Source organism: Vidua macroura, chromosome Z (genome assembly GCF_024509145.1).
Source record: "Vidua macroura isolate BioBank_ID:100142 chromosome Z, ASM2450914v1, whole genome shotgun sequence".
In the NCBI taxonomy this organism is placed as follows: Eukaryota; Metazoa; Chordata; class Aves; order Passeriformes; family Viduidae; genus Vidua; species Vidua macroura.
Window position 1 is genome coordinate 30,067,688 of NC_071611.1, and position 25,469 is coordinate 30,093,156.

A 25,469-nucleotide genomic window follows, 5' to 3' on the forward strand; every position below is an offset into this window, starting at 1 on the left:
AAACCATCCTGATTCTACGATTTCCAGAACATTCTCTCTTTTCCAGAGAATATTTTTAATTTTCCAAAATTCTGACATGACACTAAAATTTTTCTACAGAGATAAAATTAAAACGCCACTGACTCTTAAGACCTTGAAGTTCTCTGAAAAATGGCTGGGCAATTTTCTGCTATCAAATGTTAAAAATACAGTCAGTTCTGTAACTTCAATTCAGTTTTAAAAATGCTTGTAGAGAGTAGTTAATTCTGTAGTTAATATGCTTATAATGTACAATCATGTCCACTCAAACCAAATTTAGTACAAAGCAAGGAGCCAAAAACAAGAGTGAAAAACTGTCTTTCCCAGAATAAACTGAGGGCTAAGTTCAGTCTTTGGGTTCAGACTTTGGTTATCCAACATTATCAGCATGAAGGTCACCCAGGCAAAACTGCTAGGTAGGATGCTCCTTTTCATTGTTCTTGCATGGAGTATATTTTAAAATGTATCCCCCCCAACCATTTTAGTATCTTAGGAAACACTGGATTCACCAGATACATAGTTTGTATTGTACTTTTGCTGTGTTACCATACCCATTTTTTAACCCAAAAATATGCTCAGTGCCTTGTGAAAAGAGGACAATTGCATGACTAGATGAGCAGGCTGTTCTTAGTGCCTAAGAAGTGCTCTCTAAAGCGACTACTGTTAAATACTTTTTATTACAGAAGTGGAACACACAGCTGTAACTGGGGGTTCAGATATGTCCTTTCATAAATGAAAAAATAGATACTTGCATTAATATATTTTATAAATTCCCTTCATAAATGCTAGTGTGCAGGTGCTTAAACTGATCTTAATTAAACTGGAAACAACACATTTTTTCACAATACAGGTTCTCCCTATTCCAGGTCTCCCCCCATCCGTCCTCCCCATCTCCCAGTTATTTTAAGATTTCTTACATAACATGGGAGGAAATTTACTTTCATAGTTTTTAAATTTTTAAATAATATTTTAGACTCTGTTGCAGAAAAAGTAGTCCTTGTCAAAACTACCCCCACCCAGTAATCCCTATCATTTCTACAGCAGTATTGCAATAAAAACAGTATGCAATAAAGGCAAAATACGAACTTCCTGACCATACAGCAAAGCAATGTATCACTGCATATGCCATATGATTTAAGCATGGATTATTAAATACATTAAACATGTGAGGCTAGAAAATCTCAAAAGCAGATACAAAAGTCCATCTTCAAAATTTAGAAAGATAGAAGCTGGATCAGTTTCATATTCAAATTATAAAGTCAGGGTTCCAATACACAATGATAATACTCTAGTCCTCAACTTAATTTTGTTCACAGCAAATCAGTTCTGGATAATGTCTCATACACTTCCACTGAGAATAATTTCATTTTTATAGCCATCATAAGAAACATCCAGCAAGTGAAGATGATTTGCTAATAGGAAATAGTATGACTTCAAACAACCAAGACTTTAACACAAGTACATTTCCTATCAACATTGTTAGACTGTGGAACAAATTAGTAGCAAAAATCAAAAGTATAAGCCATATTTTCATGTTCTAGCTCAGCTGATATACCAGCTAAGATTTGTTTACCTCCAATCACATCATTCCAACTATATTATTATGCTGGCTACAGCAAAGTAGTAAACCCAACAGATTCTGATGTAGCAGAAAAAGCAATAGAGAAATAGTTAGTTATAGTTTTTTTTCCTCTCTGAACCAGGGCAACATGGGTCAGATGAGACAAGAGAAGCAGCCAGTTCTGGCCAGAATTGTATGGGGGAGTCCTTTTCATCCACTTTAACATGAAACCACCACCAACGCTGCCTATTCACACTATCATTTAAATAAAAAAGCAATCAGATACTGGTGTATTTTGGCACTGCCATGTGGTTCTGATTGTGTTGGTATTTTGAACAAAGAACTGTGCAATTTTACAGAATATAATTCATAAAACTAAATTGCAATAGCGTATCAGTGAGATGGTGAGTCATATACCTTTCACTGATGTTCATGCTTGACAAAAGCAAAACATAATTCCTGGAAACTTCTGGTTCAGTCACAAACACCCTGTGCCCATCCACTGTTCTGACAGGCTGGTGTTATTCTGACAGTCTAAAAAAATCACTAGTAGGAACCCCATAGAATGGAACATGATGCAGCATAATACAATATAATACCATTTATTCTTTCTTGTGCCAAAAAAATCTAGCTTGGTTAGTAAATTGTCAAAAGGATTATTCTGTAAAGTAGCAGAGACCTTGAACTCCTAGTAAGCTTCCACAGCAATGTGTCACAGAAGATGCATTTTACACCAACAGGCTCTAAATCAGGAAAGGTGACCTACTGGCATTGGTAAGAAGTCTGTACTTTAGCACATATTTTTGGTGAAACAAAATTTAAACAAATCACTGTTTTGTTTCTGAATAAATTTGACAGTAATCGCAAAAATCTTATAAATATTCTACATTAAATTAGGGGGGTGGTGTCCTTAGATCAGATGACAAAAGAGGTGAAGTTCTTGTGCAAATTATGGAATGGTTTTTATTAATATGTCTTAACTTCTTTCTTAAAAGTAAAAAGATAGAACTAAATGAAAAAAAGACACTCTCCATTCCTGGTCTATTTCTTCAACTTCAATGTAAGTGCAAACTGATGGGCACCACCCTGTTTTCTGCTTAGATTTCACCAACTACTATAAGTAGTCATAGCCTCCAGTGAGCTTGCTCTGTTTCACCCCATCCCCCTTTTATTTTTTTATAGTCCAGCTTCACAACAAAGCACAGTAAAAGCAGGGAAGGTACATGCATTTGCACTCAAACTCCACTACCTTTTGTTGTTCTTCCACCTTCAGCTGCAGTCCTATGTGTCATAGCAGGAGAGCTAAAGAAAGAGACAGCTAAATTAAAAAAACCCTGAATTAAGTGGTCTCACTCTTGGATTCTAGAGGCACAGTTTGTCAATGGACTTCCAATCAGCTCTGCCTGTGCCAGGTCTCTTCCCTCTCCACACATAAAGGACTGCTTACAAACTAGAATGGGACACAAAGGAGTGTAGACAGTGATGTGAGCTATGTTTGGGTCATAATTCACTAGCTGAGGAGTTTTGCTGCAGAATTTCTATACCTATGGCACTAAAATACAACCGTTCACATTCCATACACCATGTATATGGCTGGAAAATACTGACAAAATTTCTTATGGTATCAATTTTGAAGTATAAGAATTGTTTTCTTCCACCATACGCAAAATCCCATTTTCTACCTGTTTCTCCTGAAGAATTACTTGAACAATTGAATGCTATGTACAATAAATGCTGACAAAAAGCACAGTGCATACAAAGTACAGCAAGTCTGTTCCCACAGCACATGCACAACCATATTTGAAAAATGACAAAAGATTGATGGAAGACAAGTGGAAATTCCCCAACTTATTTTAAAGTTCATATAAGAAATTGAAGATAAAATGATAAAATGCAGAGAAAACACATGAGAATTCAAAAAAGCAACTGCAGTGGTCCAAAGTCTTTTGATATGCTGTCATGTACATCACATGGAAGGGCAAAAAAAACAAAAACTGCTGCCAAGAACACAGATAGAATTATAGATACTTAGGACAGATAAACAGATACTCTGAATCTCATCTAATCAGATCACTGGATGTATTGAGATTCAAAATGCCAAATGAAATCCATCATAGAAGCAAGGGAACAATGTATTTCTGTGTGGGAGACCACTCAGGAAATAATAGGGCCAGGATGCCCTGGGATGACACCTCTGTCTAGCACAGGGTGAGAAATCAGAACAACCTCCCATGATCCCTCGCTCCTCATGCAAACATGGTCCTGTTAACAGATGTTCACTCCCCCGTTCTGGAACATTCCATGTTTTCAGCTTCCCCACTGGCCCTCCTCAGATCACCACTCCCTCTCCATTCCCTCATTGGGGCTGTTTGTATCACCCCACCCTAGCTCCTCCCCTGATCCACAACCCATATTGGTGCATTTGTATCCCAAATCCTTCCACCTTCCCTCTGTAATATACCCTGGACCCGCCCCTTCTCCTGGCTCTTCGTCCCTAGCTCCCTTCTGCTGTGGTTGTGTCCCTACTCTGTGCCTGTCTCCTGGACCCTTGCTTCATCCTTCAATAAACCCAATTGGATTTACTATATGAAGAGTCCTCTCGCTTTCCTGGTTTGGCACTTATTACGCTATCTGGCACTGACCGTCTGGTAGGCTGCAGGAGCTGCTTGTCTGGACCGCTCTGGGAAGGCGGACACCCTAACAGTACATGGTCAGGGGTCCTGCATTTCTGTAGCTGTAACTGATGAAATAGTGGTATACATAAAGAGAAACAGAGAATCATATAATGTTCTGCTAGAGACAATAAGAAGTTCACTGCTGCTGCCCCTAACAAATTTTACATAAGTTCAATCTAGAGAAAATGCAGAGAACAACTGGGAGCCTATCTTTGCACTCTGGCTGAGCAACTACATTCTACTGCATCTTTCCATTATACAGTAAGATTATATTACACTAATAGTGGCTCAAGTTAAACCAAGGACATCCTCAAAACATTCCGTCCCCACTGTGTTGGGTCACATACTATACTTTCCACATTTATCCTAAAAATTCAGCACTGCGCACACATTTGTATTAATACAGTTTCCATGCACTAATCAATGTTACATTTATACTTAAAGTAAAGGGAATTGGGTTAATTTTAGAACAAAAGGAATCCAAAAGACACACATCCCCACAGTGGTTAATACTGTTCTAAATGTGGATTCTATAGATTAACAGATTTCAATGCAGAAAAAATAATCTACTAGTAATTATAATACATTATTTATATCCTCTTATAACAGCTTTTAGAAACCAGATCAGCCTGTTGTGCTGTGTTGCAGATGGAAACAGCAGCATATTGTCACAGCAACCACAAAAATGGTGTTCTGCCTTTCAGTTTAGTGGTTCCCTGATGAAGAGAACTGATTAATTGATTATCTAGCAAAATTCTTTCTGTTCAGCAATTTTTCTAATGCATAAACCCAAAATTCAGTTTGCTAATATGCCAACAGCAGTACTCATCTTTAGTGTAACATAATTAACATACACAGGTCAGTCTGGATTTTGGACCCACTTCAAAAGAAGGATTACTTAATAGTACAAACTGTGTCATTATGCAGCCAAGAGGAACTACCAGGTCTGTCCATGTCTACTCTTTAAACAATCTTTTCACGTTATTTTTCTACAGCCTTGTCTGTCATGTAGAAAGTGAGATGGAGCACCAAACCCACTTCACGGGTTTTTCTGGAAAAATGCAAATTATAAAAAACATATGCAATTGCCCACATGCAATGCTGTCTTTTTCTCTTTACTGTACTATAATCCCATTTTCCAATACTGTCAATAAAACAAACAAATAGTTCTCTAAACTACATATTTGATATGCATCACAGTAGAGGAATAAAAGCAAATTAATCTGACTGAAGAACAGCACGTCCTATGCAGGAGGACATGTTGCTACTGGATGCGCCAGTGCTTACTGGTCTGCTGCAGTAGGGCTTGATAGCTACAGATTTTTGCCTTGTGATTTTTATCTTTCCCTATTACAAAGCTCCTGTACAGCATTTCACATAGAGCATTTCTGAGTCTCCTATGTATACCTAATTTCCTAAAATTTCCTAAATATTAGCAGTTATATGAAAAAAACTTATCAAATCATAAATAGTAGCTGGAATGAAAAAAGAGGGCAGAAAACATTGAGGAAACACACAAAAAGGAAGATTTTTCCATAAAAATGACCAGCCCACAGTTTTTAGCTTTTTCCAGAAGAATAACTGACACGCAGTTTTTACCTTCTTCCAAGAATCACGAGTGTAATGTTTCATGCTATTCATACATGTTTGTTTGTTGGTTTTTTTTGACAAACATTTTGCTACATCCAATTGGAGCACAGTCAGAATGATCCAGAGTCATCCATTCTTTCCAATTCAAGGAGCCTACTCAATGTAATACTCCACACTGCCTCGATTCTTTCACTATTTAATGTATTTTAGTTCCTTCACCATGTCTGACCTTTTTGATATTTTAATGAACACTATTTGCTCTGTTTCTTATTAATTAAATAATATCCATGACTTATTTTCTTAATCTGTAAATTGCTTGGCTTGAAAACTTGTATGACAAGAAAAACAGTGGGATAAGCAGACAGATGGAGTTTTGTTTTTCTAGTAAAGAGCATTTCAGAACTGCACTATAATTCTAGCTCTCCTCTTCCTCAGACATATTAATTTTAATCTGAAAATAGAAACTGAGATATTCTAGATTACATCTATTTTTGATTTTTTAATTTTACTTTTTAAAAAGTCCCTGAAATTCTTGTTTCTTACACATTTTTGGTGCATGTGTGTTTGTTTTTGTTTGGCAAGGATTTTGTGGTTAGTAATTTCTCCAATTTCTATACATCTTTTACCAAAACATGAATTAAAATTTTTGCATTTATGGAAGAAAGTGAGAATCATCTTTCTTCACCAGTTTCTTCCTCTCAGTTTCCCTTAGGTAAAATCCCATTTTAGTTCCCAAGCTGCTAATTATTTTCAATTTGCTTCAGAATCTGTATTAGCAGTGCACTTTAGCAAAAAGTCTAAATCCAAAGCAAAACTCAAAATAGCTTTTAAAAGCTATTGAACAAAATACAAATGAAAGGGAGAATGCCATTACATTTGGGAGAAGCATCAAATTATTTATTTAGTTGAGTGTTCATAATGTCAAATATTTATTTGATTGTACATAGTTCTACTCATCGTACAAGATTGATTAGTCTTTTGCTCAGTGACTGCCTGCATAATGAAAGAAATATAAAAAAAAAATATTTTTGGATAGCATTATTTTCTCCCAGAAGAAATGATGATGAAAAAAAATGCTTTGGAGTTGAATACCATTAAAGTTAATGAGAGACTGTACATTAATAACGTTCATAGACACATTGACTGCTACAAAGCATGAAGAAATAGCTGTTGTTTCCCTGTCCCTGGAAGTGTTCAGGGCAAGGTTGGATGCAATTTGAGCAACATGGTCTACTGGAAGGAAGACAGAGGGGCAGAGGGGTAAAAATGAGATTATCTTTAAGATCCCTTCTGATTCAAACCATCCTATAATTCTGTGAAATAGCAGAGAGCTTTACTTCTCCCAGATGTTAGGATTTTTTTTCTCTTAAAAAAAAAAAAATTGGAGAACCAAGTCCTGCACTCAAATTTCCATACAAGCCATATTTAATTTACCTCAGTTATATGAATTCAGAGAGTTTAATACCCTGAAAACTAATCAGAAATACAAAACCTACTTAAACTCTTAGTCACTGAGAATGAGTCAATAACAATTCGTAGAAAGGAAGAAGTAGGAGCATAAAATTCAAGGGTTTTTTTGTAAAATTCTATCTTAAATCCTCTCCTCACTGTGTATTTGATGTTTTTCTTCTGGTTATACACAGTAAAACTCGTAATATGAAAGCAATATTGTATCATTGTTCCTACCATTGCTGAACTTTGATTTTCATCTGCCACAAAGCATCTTATGTAACTGCAATTTAGTGTGCTCTTCACTCTGTCCATGTAATGAGAACCCCTGCTGAAATTACAGAATTCACCTACCTGCACAATACTGCAACCTACCTCTGTGAACAGGTCATTGTTTTTCTCAGCTAAGAGATAGCAAATTTCATAAATTCTTATTATCTAAGTTGTCTGTAAGCTTCTAGAGAAACTAAAATAATAGTTTTGAAACCTTACAGTTCATAAAAGAAAAAAAAAGCAAACAGTACTTCTATCGTTCTAGGCTGATCATCAGTATTTTCTTGGAATAGCAATCAATAGAGCCTTGGAACAGCAGCAAAGATTCTGTGATTATCTATTGAAAAAACACAAAAAACACACTGGTTTTTGGTTGTTGCGTTTTTTTTTTTTTTTCCAGACAGCAATAAAATATGTAATTAATTTCAATGGGCTGTTTCTTCCTTTTGTTGTTTTCAATTCAGCAAGATACAGTGCCTGTGAGGATGGATCAGGATCTTATTTGTGGCATGGGACATTACCCCAGCCACTGACCCTTTGGGTTGTAGCACTATAAGTACATTATTAAGGCAGAGGTGGCTGCATTTGCAGACTTTCCATGTCCCTCTTCAGAAAAACTACACATTACCAAGGATGCAAGAAAAGCACAAATATGTCAGTGAACACTAGTGTACCTTCTTGACATTCTGAACACCAGTGGAGGCCTGGCACAGCAAGTAGCAGATGATCCCCTCTGTCTTTTGCAAGATGGGCACATAATGTGTAACAGCTCATGGAATTCCACTCTGCTGTGATCATTCTATATATCCTAAAAGCATTTTATAGACAAGCAGCTTAATAACCTATATTTCATTTAAATTAAGGAATAAATTCACAGCACAGCCAGCTATTTTGGCCTTCATTAGAGCTACTATTACAGTGCAGTTACACTATATTCTAGTCTAAATAATCTAGCTTCAAGATGATCATAAAATATATTAAAATACATACAGATACACTCAGAGAATCCTGATATACTGTTTCTATCCAGTAGCATCCTGAGCAATTTTCCCTCCTTCCCAACATAAGTATTGTTTACAACACAACTCATAACCAAATGCAAGCAAAGGTTCTCCCTGCAAATTTGCAAAACTATCTATTCCACTTGTTATTATTAACACCAACATGTGTAGAAGACATGTCAAACAGTAGAAGAGGTCAGGTCAGAAAATACCCTCAAAAGCTGTAATCACAAATAATGGCACAAAAAGACTGCAGCTAAAAGTAATTAAAACTCTAAAATGTTGACATTTAAATGCTTGCAACAGGACATTCAGGTGCACCTCAGAAAACAGTAGCTGTTACATGCTATTTTATTCAGATACAACTTCCACAGAAACCACAACTGCAGTTTTACAAAGGTACATCACACATTTGGGTATGAATCCATCATTCTTAATACCATTTTCTTAATCCAGTTATAATCAGTGACAGAATTAATGTGCTAATAACAAAGCTCATATAGCAACAATGGTTATAACCAGTGCAAAAGCAAAGAGAAACTTTGGCTCAGCAGCAACCCATGCCCAAAATTTATCCCCTTCTTTTATCAGGAAGCTAAAAAGAGACACTACTTCATGTACCCCTGTAATGCAGCATTGCTGCTGTAAGAACAGCCACTGTCTCAGCACTGACCTTGAAAGGCATCAGGGCTGAGGCTAGCCATGCTTGATGTGGCTGACTCCCCTTGCCCTGCCTGCTGCTTAGCTTTACTTTGTTTAGCTGTGACAGCAATTTCTCTAATTGACCAGATGTCTGCAGTTAATTTGTTTTACTTTTCTTATCTTTCTATGATACAACAACTAACAGCAGTTATTCCATATGTTTTTAGTCCCTCAGCAGCCAGCTGAGAGATCCATACGCAACTTGAGAATAAATCTTGTTATTAGCATCATCACAGAAAGAGTGAACGAAATCTGAGTACATAAATGCATAACTAGACATATGAAGGATTTACAATTTCAATAAAAACACGACCGTGCAAGAAAAAGAACTGTGAACTATTGTGTTCATTAACAAGAGACTTACGTAGATGAAGCTAACTTTGGTCACAAGCCTTGAAAGCCAAACACTTTCATTACAAGACTTTTGGTTGCTAGAAGGTATCAGTATGAACTTGAAAACTCAAGGCTGTGGGGCAAGATAATAGCACCTGACAGTGTGAATAAACAACGCTATATCTCACCCACCTGTTTATCTGGAGTTTAGATTATCACTGGGAGCATGAAAAGCAAACTGACTTTTTGGAAACTGATTGCTAGCCATCTTTGTCAGATAAAATACTGATGTTTTCAAAAAGATACAAAAGAATCAGTGAAGTGTCATTAAGAAACAAAGCAAGACTGCCAGCATTTTTCCCTACAAATCAGGATCCTTTCCTAGAGGATACTGTGGTTTTGAAGCTGACTACAGAGTCTTCCTCTATGTAAAATGATTGTGAGAAAAAATGCAATGTATCTGGAGAAATCACAAATCATATTTTTCTGAGATCTTCCAGAAAACTACAAGATTCCTCATTAGCAAACAATATAAAATATAAGATACACACAAAATGGAATTTATAAAAGAAGTACTTCATCTGCTTAGCTACAGCAACCGTAACAAGAAACATTACTAATATTGGCAATTTCTAGACTTAAGTAGCTGTTATCATATCCTAACAATTTATGTAATTAACATGTGCTAGCAATATAATCATACTCTAACAGAAGCCTAAAAATCCTCCATGAACACAGATGTGCACACACAAAAAATGCAAGCATCCCCTGCACAGGCATGAAGAGCCACCCTTTGCAGAACAGGGAGAGGAAGCTTGGGTCCCTCTACTGTTAGCTAGCTAGTTCAGTCCTGCCCCTAAACCTCAGAACTTGCATTAATGCAAGCCTCTGGAGGAAGTGCAGGTTAGGAGCTCCCAGAATCGCTCCTATGGTCAATTTAATAACAGAGTGCATTCTGCTGCCACACAATGTTTATGGTTGCACTTTGCTTTTCTGCAGGACAGAAGAAAACCTTTGACCGATAGTTATCTCATCACAAAATAAAGCAGCCCTTGCATTTACAAAGAAATTCCAAAGTCTGAACAGGTTTGTAATCTTAGACTGCTCTCCATAAAAGCCTTTATTAATTAAAGATAAAAGTGATATGCTCAGTGGTTTTGGGGCATCTTTGAAAATATTTACCTCACATCAGGATTCTGCTGCAGTGAAATAATTCTTAAAAGAGTACTTAAATTATATACTTGTCACTGCCATTTATTAAAACTCTTTGACTCCATCTAGCCAGAGGTTTACAGTTTTTTTCGTGGCAGAGGACCATTGCCATTTACGACATGTCAGGCTGTACAGAGGATGTGACTTTCTAGAATAACATTCTCCTGGGAAGATACCTCAGCACTTGGAAACACAGCTGCACTAGCCGCATGTGCAGCTTGACACAGTCTAAGAAACTACCCATTTAAATATTCCATGCCATGATTGCAAACTCTCACCAAGGATAAAGTAATCAACCCAAACCAAAGTACCTTCTTCTGAAAGCTTGAAAGCAATCACTTAGTTTACACACTAATTTTGAAATTTTTGTATTTCTTAACTGTGCTTCCTGATGAGAACTAACATTTATAAACGATATATAATTTTCTATATAATATTGTAAAAGACTTAAATATCAAAATTGCCTCGAACACCATCAAGATCACCAAAGGACTTCGCTCATTCTGGCAAACCATACCAAGACGCAATTCTTCATTGGTTACCAACTTGCCCCCCACCCTGACACTGTTGAATATGCCTTTGTGAATTCCTGGAAATTTGTACAGTAAGTTAAGTCACATGACAGGAACTAGAGATAAGATAAAGGTGGTAATATTGTCCAATTATCTCAGACTAGGAAGAGGCAAACAAGCTGGGGGAGCACTGATAATGAACATAAAGGAATATATGATACACTCATAACGAACACACAAAGAATCCACAAGGAAAGCCACCTCAGCAACTGGGCTGACAATCAGCTCTGACAGGGTCCAGCTCAGAAGGAAGAGGCATGGCCCACTGACTCAAACGAAGAGGAAAACTGAGCATGGGACTAATCAGCATTGGAAGCAAGTGGATCATTTAACCAAGAGAATGAGCATTGATTCCTTTGTTTGCTAAAGTGTACAAATGGGGAGAAGTTTTGAGTGACCTTGGACAGCCACTACTGAGAATACTGGAAGACGACCAGTGGATGATGTCTGGAACCATGGTTGGCGATACCTTTTTACTTAATCTGTCTCTCTCACTCTTTTTCACCCTCCTCCTCCCTTCTTCTATTTCTTTCTATCTCTCTCTACCTCCCATTTACTGTTAAATGAAATTCATACTACTGCCTTCAGCATATGGTCTCATTTGCACCTTAATTTGGGTAGAGGTGTCTCTCCAATAATCAGATCTTAACAAATGTAACTAAAATAATGTAGGAATAGGTTAAGCATGTTTTAATAAGAAAAAGGTCTGAAAGTATCTTTCTTTCTTAGCTATCAAAAATTCAGAAAATTTGTACAATGCTTTATTCTTGAAAGTAACATCTAAAGATTAAAGTGTCTGGAGAAACTGTAGGTGACGTGATGAAAATGAAAAATATACACTGTGCTTCTGCATCATCATTACTTTTACCAAAACAATAGATCTGCAATTTTTCAAGCCATTTTAAGGATCTGGACAGCTAAGAATCTTTTTAGGCCTATTAGAAAACAAGTATTCAATATTAAGACATCCAGATTCTCAGCTTTAGAGATGCATTTTATAAGAGCAAGTTTTCAAAAGGTCTCAATAGTAGTTTAAGTCTTAAAGCAAAACAAAAAGCCTTCCTATAGAAGAAAGAATATATGCATACCATACTGAAAAGACTAATTTCCCAGACCCATTATGTTTTCAAGCTGGTTCTCACATATAATTGAGAGAGACACCTTCTAAGTATCTCTATTAAATCTTGAATTCACAGTGACAAACCTACCCAAAACAGGAATAATTGCTTGAGTAGATACTATTTCTCTGATTAGTTAATAAGTTTGCTCTTGCTTACCACACAGTTATTTTTTGCAGGAAATTTATGATAAGAAATTATCTTTTAAAGGCATATTTATCATTAGTCATTGTACTAAATTTGAGAGCAAACCAAAATTGGGTTATTCATTTTATGACTGGCTTTTCTTCCCAGCCTTCCACCAAAAAAATGTGACTGCCTATCGCCTTTAATTCTGTTCTGCTTTAGATGGTTTAAAGAAGGAAACCATTGCTGTACAATTGATAAGAATATGTAACAATCTGTGTAAGATTTGCAGGCAAAATATTTACCTATTAAGGACTAATATTTTAAATAGTAGTAAACAATTCTTTACTCATAGAAAAATATTTTCTTATAATATAATATCTTACAACAAATAATAAAGGCATTTAAAAAATTCTTAACTGTAAAGTAAATTCAAAATGCCATTAGTTTAAAGTTAAAAGTTCTGATGTGGTAGGGTTTCTCATTTAGAAGATTCAAATTTTTAGTTTTTCTTTAATCCCACTGATTAAATTTCATTGTGTTTTTTCCAACTAGAAATTATTATTACATCACAAAACAATAAGAAGGCCAATGAAAACCCATCATGTTTTGATTCTGCACAGAAAGAAAACCTGATACAATGGAATTAGAAAAAAACTACATGTAGGAAGGGGGTCATAAATCTTTGCTTGCATGATAGCTGACTCTAGACAGTTCCACATTAAACCAGTATTAAAAGACAACATTAAAAAATCAGAATTATTTCTAAAAGCAAGTCAAACTTTACCAAAAAAGAAGCACAATTAATTTTAAACACTTACTTGCTTCTGTAGACATTGCTCTCGCCTTCTTCGTTTTCTCCTCAGGCTTTTTGACTTGTTTCTTTCTCTTTTACTCAGCTTTTGGTTGAAGGAAATGCTCATAGGCTGCGCAAGACCACCAGGTGTGATGTACTGTTTGTCTTCTACAGCCCTTGCAGGCAAGGAAAGATTCATCACAAATGGTGACCCATCAGCAATGACACTCCCAGAACATTGTCCAGTAACTTCAAAATCACACTCACTTTCAGTGTCTCCGTGTAGTAATGTGGTAACAGAAGTAACTTGAAATTTGTTTTGTAGTATGTCAGCCCTGGAACTATACAGATACTGGAAAGAACTACCATCTTTCCTACTGGATTCTAATTGCAAGCTCCCTTGTACGTAAGCAGATGGATTTTCATTTTGGCCACAGTAAAGTGTTCCCATGCTGCAAGTTTCATATAACACAGATGACAAAACAAGTCTTTCTCTGATATTTAAATCCAAGCTACATGATCTTCTGTGAAAAGGTTTTGCAGTGCATGTATCTTTTATAAGATAGGAAGAAGGGAGATTTCTTTTTTGATTTAATGCCTTTAAGGGAAGTTTTTTACTTTCTATCTTGTATCTGGGAGCTCTTTCTTCTAGACAAAGTACTTCTGTTAATCTTCCAGCACCATTATTACTTCCAGCTGTGTAGGAAAGCCCTTGATTTATGATTTCCAAAGTTGCAGTTACCACTTCATGGCAGGTATCCTTGTTAAAACCAGACTGAATTTTGAGAAGCAAATGTTTCTCTGATGATTTTGACAATTTAACTGGATTCTCAGTCCAAGTTTTGAAGAAATGTATATTTACTAACTGTCCACAGGAACATTCTTTGTTGCAAACAAAGTTAAAGCCCCCTAAGCAGGCCTCACAGAATGGACAATGCAGTTTTCCAATTGTCCACTGTGCCTATTGACAAAGAGAAAAAAATAAAACACACAACATGTTCACTGAAAATAAATGAGCAACAAATAATTACTGAAGTTATTTTCTTTTTTAGTAAGAGGATTTTTATCTTGTTTTTCAAATAGAATAAAAGACACTTCACAGCAGAAAGCAAATCCACCATAAATAATGTTCTGGTCAAAGCTTGGCTTTGACAACTAACTCTAAGAAAACTAAAACACACATTGTAAAATCTACAAGCTTTGAAATATGTTTATAATTTGTCCACAGATAGAATAATGCTACAATACTAATGAAAACATTAGATATTTAAAGCAGTGAAATCAATTTCCCATGTTAATTTGGAATTGGCAAGCACAGCTCAGTGTTCTGAGTGCTGATACATTTCTTGCTACATTTCTTACATTTACTAAGTACGGTGGAAGAAGATTTCTTACAAAAAGAATATAGCTTTTCACTTTGATTACCCCACAAAAGATTAAAATGGTACTTGTATTTTGGTGTATGTAGCATTAAAACATAATCTCTGCAGAAACCATGACAAATCCTTAATACTCTATATATAAGGAAACAGTTATTTTCATTATTTACAATTCTATTAATTTCTTTTCAACCTTGAAGGCACTTTTTCAAATGGAAATACATATCAAAGATCTATAAACACCTACACATTAACACAACTATTAGTCCTCCCATATATTTAGACAACTATTAGTATTTTCAGCAATTACATTAATCTGTCAGCAGTACCTGTTGAGGACTAAAGTTACGCAAGTGTTTGTAGGATCAAAGCCCAGATGAGAAACAATATTATCAACTCCAGACACACTACACTCACTTGAATGTCTAAAGAACCATGAATACAGAAGCTGCCCGACATTTCTAGTTTAAGCATTGCATTCAGTTGTAAATGTCTTTCAAGGTGATTTGGAAAGCTGTGTCCATAACTGATGCTTGTCCTATTGAAAGCTACAGAAAACATCAGAAAGCAGCTTCAGAAAAAAAAAGCCTCCGGCAAATTTTGTGGGAAAAAAGGTTATTTTTCACATATAATGCTGGAAGTTCTGGAAACACTAACTTGAGAAACTTACTTCTGCCTTGCAGGTTAAAACCTCAAAATATCAAAGATGTGTCTTTCATTGCACCTATGAGAATCCATTTAAATCTGGACAGTTTTTGAACTTGGAGAAAAAAGAAGAGTTTACATATAATCACAGGCTTTCAAATTCTTGAGAATTCTTTAAACATGCACAATCATGCTCAGTTTATAAGGTTGACTAATGTGTACACATGTCATTCCCAAAGAAGAATTAAGCTTGTTCAGAGATATACTCTTAAGTCTCCCACACTCCATTTCCCAGATGCCAGGGGCTAGACACTAAAATTAAGAGAAAAGCAATTTCTAGTGACTTCATTGAGTCTCTCTGGCATGGAATAGCATCCTAGCAATAAATAAAATAGCAATGAATCTTCAAATGGAGAGGCAGAGTGATTAATGAAAATTAAGAAGGCTAGAAGACTGGAAAAAATGGACATGCAAGACACAGTATGGAGGAAAAAGGACATCCCTATATCCTGTGTGCACAGAGACTGGGAGATGAGGTGTGGTACCAAGGAGCCTGGGACTGATTTAGCATGAGTTTGGCAATGGAATGTGGAAGCACTGAATCAGTAGAAGAAGTAACAGCCTACTAGTGGAGGAGGTGGTGGGGGAAAATCACCAGGATCTGAAAGGGAGCTGAGGGTACACAGATTTAGTGATGGACTGCATAAAGAGGAAAAAATGGAAATGGTTAGAAAAGGAAACCAAAACAACTGGGTAACAGAAAATCCAGGTCAATAAAGGTCACTAGCAGCACTAGCTACATATTTGTAATTATTGAAGATTAACTATACTAATATATACATGAAATCCAAGGAGATTGATTAAGAACAGGGACAGATGGCAAAAAAGAACCGGCTGGGAAGCAGTGGGTTTTTACAGCCTGCAAATAGACTTTGTGCTTATGCAAAATCATTTAGCCTTTGATTCAGGAGTCATACACATGATCAGAGAATAACACATGATCACAAAATTATTCAGAGCTCAGGAGGATCTGGAGATAAGTCAGAATCATTTAACACCCTGCACCCCCCTGCACTTATCCATAAAAACACAGGATCTTGCCAGAGGAGACAAAGTGAATGAGGCAAGAGTTCCAAGGTTTTTAAGTGACACAATGAACACAAAGATGTCAAAGGTATACACAGAGAACTGCACTGCCTGCCTTTTTCACCAGAGGAGAATTGCTCCTCTGCAGCCTTAAGCAAATGTGTCAAGCAGTCTATGGGTTTTGTATTTCCTCAGTCCCCAATTTGACCCTCCAGGTTTTCAAATGCAAAAGCTAAAGGTGCAAAAGAATAATTTAAAAGCTAAAAGTGAAAAGAATTTATTACTATCAATATTGAATCCAATTGTACTGAAATAATTTAAGAGGCAAAAAACCTGTAAAAACTGCCTTCTTATTATTAAAGATTCATGGTTAGGCAATACTGTAAAGTGACTCATACCATAACTCATAACTCATGAGCTGGAATTTTCAAACACACCTCCAAGATTAGTGTTTCTGAACATAACTATTCTGTTATATTCATTGAAATAGAAGAGATCACTAATTTTAAAAAGTTTAATTAATTAATGTTTAACAAAAAAACCCCACAGAGAGCAATACAAAGAAGGAAGATGAAGGGTTTTTAAATTTCTGAATGCTTAGTTCTACAGTCATAACGATTTTTTTTTTCTCTTTGTGCATCATTTTCAGTATGGGTTTGCTTAGGGCAGAAATTACTTAAAATATAGCAAAATTTTACAATGAAGTCTAAGAAGTAGTCTAAGGAATGTAAATATAATTTACTTACCAAAATCAAAGATTCATAAAACAAAAGTCTGTGTGGCAAAAAACGCTGCTTCTGCTTATTAGTATCTATGCCACCACATTAACTTCTAGAGCTAAAACAACTTAGAAAAAATAACGAACTGAAGCAGTCAGTACAACTGGAAATTTATGAGATGGTTTGTAAATTACAAATGGGCAGTTAAAACTCAAAAGCAGTGATGCTGGCTTGTCATCAGACCTTTGAATTTGCAGGAAGGTATCTACTTCATATTCATATGACATAAGAGCACATTAAGTATAAAAGACTTATGTATAAAATAGGTCATATTCCAAAAACTGATCTCTTAACAAATCTGCAGTCCACTTTTATGGGGAAACATGCTTCCTGATGTCACTGTCAACCTATATGTTAATACTGCAAGATATGATGATCAAAACAAAGCAAACCCCAAAGATTAGGTAATAAATATAATATTAAGCATTGACAAACATGCAAAGATGTACATGACAGTTATCTGGACAAGCATAAACACATTCATCTGTTATAGGGCAGGAAACAGAATTTATCACTTGTAGCACTTATGCATATATTAAAAACTAAACAAAATCAAACAACATTTAAGAGAGGAAAAAAACCATCTGTAAATGGTAACGATAGAAGTTCCTGATAAGAATTCCCTCAGTCATAAAGTCTCTGGTCCTTGCCAGCAGAGTATCCTTGAAACTTGTCCCCCTTAATTATTTTACATTCTGAATAATGAAGACGCAAGAAAAATAATCTACCTTTTCAATGAGACATTTCACCCACTCTGGAATGGCTTCTAAGCTCACATGCCAAACATTGCAAGAATTCTGAGCAGCAGCTGAAGGTTGTGATATCTGTTAATAAAACAATTACATTGATAATCAAAATTTATGTAATTTTTTTTTTCTTTGAATATAGCCAGAAGCCAGCTCCCTAAAACCAGTAAACATTAACAAATAATAAATCTCGAATATGATGTACTTCTTTAAGCTAAAAATCAGGTAGATATTGTCAGTAATTCTCTATTTCTGAATCTAAGAATACTGGGCAAACTCCTGTGGAAATGTAGGCGTCTGGAGGTGGTTTTATTTCGTTTAAAAGAACAGAAAGTATGCAGTTGCAGGCCTTCCAAGAATATCTGAAATTGATTTTAGTATCACTGTCAGCTGGCATAATTTTTCAGTAAAGACAAAAAGTTATCATTTACATGTGATCAGCAATGCACAAATGCAATGAGTAGAATTAATTTTCTTATTCTTTTTAGAATAACTAACAGAGTAACCAGGTAATCCTAGCAAATTTAGAGTTTTTACAGCAACAATGTGATTAACTGAAGAGGAAAAAAGAAATCTAAAACCTGTAGCATTTCACTAATTAATACTAATATAAATGCAATTACCTAACTAAATTAGTGTTACAGGGATGGCTAAAATTATAAGGAAACTCTGGCGAGAAAGTCCTAAAATCAGTTGTTAAAATTTATGAATAAGGAAAGTTGTCGACACCCATGTTATTAAAGTCATTGAAACAAAAATTTCGTTCTGCTGCAAATTAAAAGTGAAACTATAGACAGAAGAGAGCTTTTAAAAATTCTCCAAGTATTGACAGAAGACAGACAAATCCATTTATCATGTCTATGCTGGCTTTTTGTCCTATCTGTGAAGACCACCTGCACTTCAATATGGATATAATTATTAGTGTTTATACTGTGTTTGTAACTTCAACATTTGTTTTAAAATTTGTTCCACATTTTCATTCACTATTCAACTATGTCTTTGTCTGAAGGTCTAAAATTCATCTGTGAAAACATGCTGAAAATATTAGTCTTCTAATCATAGTACTGTCTTTCTCTCCCAATCTCTTTAGATATAGTGTTAAATTACACTTTTTTATTTGCTATCTACGTAAGTGGAGAAGAAGCTACTTCAGTTGTGTGCAATGATGGGTGGATCTCCACTCACAACTGAAAGATCCACCATGGGGAGCTTGGACAAAGATATCTTTCTTTTCACTACATTTTTTTCCATGGAAGGAGCTGGAGTTTCCACATTGCCCCCTAAAAATCACTTCAAACCATGCACAAAAGAACCATCAAATATAAAGTGTGAAAATTATTCCAGAACTTCAAGCTCTGTAAGCAGAGTGATTAAAATGGGGTTTATTGATAATACTATCATGATCTTAAAAACTAACTTTGTTTCTACATCTATTGGCCTCTCTAGTGTGCAAAAGAATGTTATTGCATTACTAACACATTAATAAAAAACATCACCACCTTCTCTTCTATTTGCTTTTTAATTTTGATTCAAGAGGCTGTAAGCCTTTTTGGCACATTTGGAAAGACCCTAGCTCTTTATTATTAGTAACTGCCATTACAAAACAGTAGGAAATACTCTGTCATGGTTTTATTCAGTGTAACTATCCTTCTGTTTATTTTAAATACACATAGAAATTACTGAGCAGGGAATAACCCTGCTCAGGGCAGAATAATCTTCTGAGCTATTTTTGTGCACAGACTATGGCCCATATTCAAAAAATTAAGAGGAAAATTTTCTGATGTAGGGACATTTTCGCACAGTTAACTACCACAGTGGAAATTAGAACCAGTCTTTAAAATACATCTTCTACACAAAGAGTTCTCCATTAAGAGATATTAAAACAAAAAAAGGACTGCTTTAAAACCATCAAGACCAAATCCCATTTTTATATTAGAAATGGTAGTGCTCTATACAGGCTACTAGTCAAGTGTCCATGAGCACCAGCCTGCATGTGGCAGAACATGAAGGTGATCACTGCCTACTTGGCTTCACTAAAATTATTTCCTACGCTACTCTCTACAGAACTGTCTCTACTACTTACCTCTACAAGAAATTAATTACAAAGTGAGGCTAAGTCTAATACTTCTCCTCCATTTAAAATAAACTGCACCGGAGGAACTTACAAACTCCCTTAGAAGAAGCGATACTTACTTTGGATGTTTTTTTCCCATTACATTTTGCAAAAAAACCAGAATTTGCTATATATTTCCTACATCTCCAGCAACAGAGAACACCAGCCTCTTGGTTGTTCATTATGTCAAGTTGGGATTTTGCAGCTGTGTATGTTGACCTGTAAAGACCACAAAGCATACAATTTGGTCACCTGTTGAAACACTACTTTTCTCTTGAGACCTTAAAGTCCATAAATATTCTCAACACTGCAGAGGAGACTAATACTTAGAAATACACTCTGATTTTATATAGCATGCCATCTAGATGTTTTAAATAGTAATGTGAAACAGCTGGTTTTAATTTATAGGTTGCAAAAAGAACGAAAAAGCAACAACAACAAAACAACTAAAATCAAAATAAAATAAAATGAAACCGACCAATCCAATGAAATAAAAAGCTTGTCCAATATTTGGACAAAAGATAAGAGAACTCCAGTTTTTCTGGAATATGTCCATAGCAATAAGTCATTGCTACCCTAAGCAATAAATAAACATACACACATATAATGCCACATAACAATAATGAATGCCAGCATAAAACCAGAGATGACAGATTCTTTTCTCAACATGCCCCTGGAGGCTTGCTCCCTTAAATTAGTTTGTGTGCAAGGATGAGCACTACTGGTACAACCATTTTTCAAGGACCTCTATATTAACCTCTTTGTGAAACAGGACCTACATTAAGGAAAGGACCTATCAGAAGGACAAGACAAATATTATATTTTCTCTTTTTGTGTCTTGCTGCATCCTGGTTGTCTCTCTGGTCTTCTCTACCTTGTTCCAAAGTCTTCCCTTTTTGTCACCTTTTCTCCAAAGATCCTCCAACTTTTGTTTCAAAGTACTTATGTTTTTACCCCCTTGTGCTAGCAACATGAAAAAAAACCCCTCTTTTTCCATCTACATGGCAACTCAAGCTCTATACTAGAGTTAGGCCTACTCAGAGTGCTAAAGTGCACAGCACTCATTGACGGGCATGCTGGACTATAAAACTAAAAATCATTGTAAAAAGTTTCAGAGTCCAAACATCTAATTTTGCAACAATTTTAACATTTACTTTTTTTTTTAGTTTTCACTAACTAAAGCAACTTTGAGGTCTTCACTAAAGGTTGTCTGAAGAGCAGTTTGCCTTGTTGAAACATACAGACTTGCATTTTCCCCATTTCTACCTTTCCTTTTTCTGCCTTGTTTTCTGATTTAATCAAAGACAATGAAACAGACAGAGAAGTTACTAAATATTTTTATTTACATCTGAGATCTTCATTCATCGCATTTTTTACTTTTCTACAAAAGTAAAGGTCTGAAATATAGTTTGACAAGGACAAGCAGAAACATGGGTATATACAGCAGATTCTGAGCTCAAGTATATGTGCAGTTTTCAACAATCAGATCCACTCTCAGCTTAAGAAGTGCAATTAAGGCAAACATTAAATATTTCCTTGCAATATCACAATTAAAATGAATTTTTATTAAGGGTTCATTAACGAATCCTGAGACAGACAAGTAAAAGATCATGCAAAAGACACATAAAAGCTAAGAACTTATACTAGTAACCTGTCTTGTTCCTGACAAAAATTGAATTATTCAAATGCTTTGACCTAAGCAGAACTTCAGTTTTTACTTAACTAAAACTTAGTTTTTACTATCCTACATATGTCAGTGCTGCTACTTTCCGTATCAGACACATTTCAAAAGTGGAACATATCAAATAATGAACCTGTCTATGAATTATTTTTTTTTTAATGTAAATTCATTCTCTGATAAATTTTAGATGTACTTTGTATCCCTTTACTGTTATAACAGTAGGCACCACAGGGTATTGAGAGAATGATTATCAGTTATGAATTTCAAACACTTTAAAGCTGTTCTAATTAATTTATTCTTCACAAATTCATAATACACTTTTAGAATTAATTTAATTTTACAACAGTTCAGTGTGACCCTCAAATCTAAGATCAACCAGGATGGACTGAAAGACATTTTGCATGTAGACATTCTTTTGCATGTAGACATTTTCTCAGACATTCTTTTTAGGTACAGCATATCCTCATCTACTCAAATACCTTCTTGATATGATGTGATACATCCCTTGCAACACTTTTTATGCTGTACTTTTTTAATCCAAATGATATATTTAAGTCTCTCTATACATTCTTTTCCCCTTAGAGAAGAGGATATCTTGCTATCTTTTTGAACAGCTGCTTCATTTGAAGCTGATGACTGGAGCAGGGCAAAAACCACTTGGTGACAGACCTCTCAACAATCAGATAAAAGACTGATGAATAAATGCACCTGCTGTATTTAAAAGACAAGGTTCAAGTCATACAAACAAAGACTCTCTAAGGATCACTGGCATTTGAGCTGATGTAAAACATCCTCATCATCTATATAACATCTTCCAAGCTTTACTGCAAAATAAAAGGTCTTTTATTTATTTATTTTGTTTAGTTAGTTACACCCTTTGAGAGGTTCTTCTTAGTTCAGCATATATCTTTTTTTTTTAAATTACACTTACATGAGAGAAATGAGTGCATAGTATATGTGTAATGACATAGCGTGGTTGTATTTTGTTGTATTTTGTGTAACCAAGAGTGCTGATAGTGGACTACATGCAAAAAATCCAACTCAAGTGGATACTTCTTTTAATATTCTTTTAATATTTTTTAATATTATGGTACAGCAGGCTGAAGTGTTCTTCTGGCCTAGGAGTATTTAAAAATTAAGTAGGTGTATTAAAAATCTGCATGTGTGTGTCTTTTGCAGTCCTCACAAAGGACAAAAGAAACTCTACAGATGCATGTTAACACATTGCAGAGGTTTCTACACACATCTTGTTTCTCACTTATCACACTGGCATGCACTTTTGTTTTGCACATAAGTTCAAATAAATGCATATGAACACAGGATTTTGAAGGTTTTTTGTTTCACTAAATGCAGTTTAACCTTAGTGTTTTAGATATATTTTCTTAAGTTTCATTTGTCTTGGTTTGCATTAAGACTATTAAAAGACATCTTTCTCTCCTTCAGGAAAAAGTGCCTACATAAAGATAAAATATTTTCCATTTGGAACTCCAAAAATAGTGTCAGGCTCTGAGTGGACCTTTTTATCTTAGTACTAGGTCATGTGTGTTGTGGCTATACTGCTTTCAGGTCAGTTGCTTTGTGTGAGCTCATTTAGTCCCAGTAAAACCAGTAGCAGAGTCCTAAGACTTCCTTTCCAAGTCAGTCTCAGTTCCCTTTCTTGGAAATCATTGGTCTAATCTTCTCTTAGAGTTTGATGAAGATTTTACAGCCTTCCCAAACTACTTCATTGTGTTCTTACCTCTTATTACTAACTTTTCCTCTAATATTTAAATTGAATTTTCTTCTAATTTCCCTTATTTGCTGTGAATACAGAGAACAGAATTGCTCCTTTTCTTCCATGTAGAACATTTTACAACTTTAAACACTTATTAGATATTAGCTCCCCTTCAGTCTTGTCTTTGAACTAAATAAATCTTTCTTTATTTTCCTCAGAGATAATGCTTTCTTGATCTCCAACTACCACTGCTATTTTGTGAACTCCTTCAAATAGGTCAGCTATTCTTGCTGAATGCAAGTTCTGGAGGCAGAACTCACTGAAGTTTTACCAGCTGAGAAGACTAGACAGATTACATAAATTTTCAAGGGGAAAAAAATATAATGTCTATTTATAGCTAAATTTCTTATAAAGTCCAAATTGTATAATATATTACATTTTGGTCATTCTGTCTTCAAAAAGATTGCTAAAAAACATGAAGTACAACTCCTATTAAAATTTTTCATATGCTCACAGTGAAAAACTAGACACAATTACCTAAATTTCTGTTGAAATCTGGTCTAGAATTTCAATTAACTTGCCTTTCATTCACAAATACATAAAAATGAGAAAATAAGTGTAGCAGCACAAGCGGTTATCAATGCCTTTTCTTCAAAAATCACCTATGACCCCTTCAGAATATTGCAGCCATGAAAATTACAATAATAATTAGATTGCAGTAAGAAACTAGGGCACTGAAACTTCAGCAACAGTTATAGGTAGTCTTAAAAAAAATTAGGTGAGTGTCAGCTTTGTAGGAGGATGACAGAGAAAATGAGCTGTCCTAGCCAACAACAGTCCATACCCCAAGTTCCTGTCCCCAGAAAAGGAGGAACTGATACTTTACCAGACAGAGACAACCATGGAAGACATTAGGGTACACTTTAAAAACTTCCTGCTAGTTTCTGATCTCCAAAGTATTTCTGATGAAAGAAACGCTTAAAAAAACCTACTTCAACAATGTATCTCAATAAAATAGAACTTAAGATGGGGAGACAGAAAATTTAAAGAACTGTCTCCACGCTGCCAAAGAAGGGAAGCAGAAAGATGCATCATCTGCTTCTGTGCATCTCCTAATCTATGAACTCTTTTACCACTTCAGCCGTTGTGTGATCAGCTTCTGTATGATGAAGTTGATGTCAGTTAATGCCAGTGTCATACTTTTGTACCAAAACTAACCCATGTAATAAACAGATGTTAAAAAAAAAAAAAGTTACTTGCAACATATTTCTTGACTTGCTAGCATGCTGCATACTGCCTATAGTCGTCCAGGCGCAGCTACGATATGGAGTGTGTAAATGGCTTTGACAGGGAACAGACCTGGCGGGTCACTGGAAGACCATGGATCAGTGTGTAATCTCGTTTTTCCAAGAGATCCCAAGGCCAGAGCTGCCTGTTTCATGCTCTTACACACACAGGCATTAGCTGTTGCACAGTGAAGACCGAAACAAGCAGGAGTAGGGTGCCGTTGTCCCTGCACTGCTGCAGCCCCCGGACACCCCCGAGGCCGCCCAGGCCCGACCGGGCGCGCCGGGTGCTGACGGCCGGCGGCGGCCCTAACCCCGGGCAGAAAGGCACGGGGCTGCCCCTCAGGCGGGCGCCGGGCTTACCCGGGGTCGGACAGCCCGGCCGCTCCCCCGGCGGGTGTCCGCACCGCCGCGCTCACCCCGCGCACCCCACGCCCCCCCGGCCCGGACCCGCCTCGGCCCCACGGGCGGCTGCGGCGCCTCCCGCCGCCTCGGCCCCGCTCATCTCACCGGGCCGCGCCGTGCGGGGCTGCGAGGAGGAGGCGACGGCACTGGAGCGACCGGGCGGGCGGGGAAGGGGTTGCGCAGCAGCAACTGCTCTCGCGAACGGGAAG

At 36.2% G+C, this 25,469-nt stretch overlaps 1 protein-coding gene across 6 annotated transcripts in view; it reads right to left on the reverse strand.

Moving 5' to 3' along the window:
- RNF180 (ring finger protein 180) overlaps window positions 1-25,447 on the reverse strand; it is a 74,083-nt gene extending 48,636 nt beyond the window's left edge. For all 6 annotated transcript variants that reach the window (XM_054003516.1, XM_054003514.1, XM_054003515.1 and 3 more), the window contains exons 1-4: window positions 25,366-25,447; window positions 20,255-20,393; window positions 18,044-18,139; window positions 13,452-14,387 (exon numbers count right to left, since the gene is read on the reverse strand). In XM_054003516.1, the coding sequence (XP_053859491.1) occupies window positions 13,452-14,387; window positions 18,044-18,139; window positions 20,255-20,356 (1,134 nt within the window). In that variant the 5' untranslated portion in view covers window positions 20,357-20,393; window positions 25,366-25,447. The remainder of the gene's footprint in view (window positions 1-13,451; window positions 14,388-18,043; window positions 18,140-20,254; window positions 20,394-25,365) is intronic.
- Window positions 25,448-25,469: the final 22 nt, after the last annotated feature.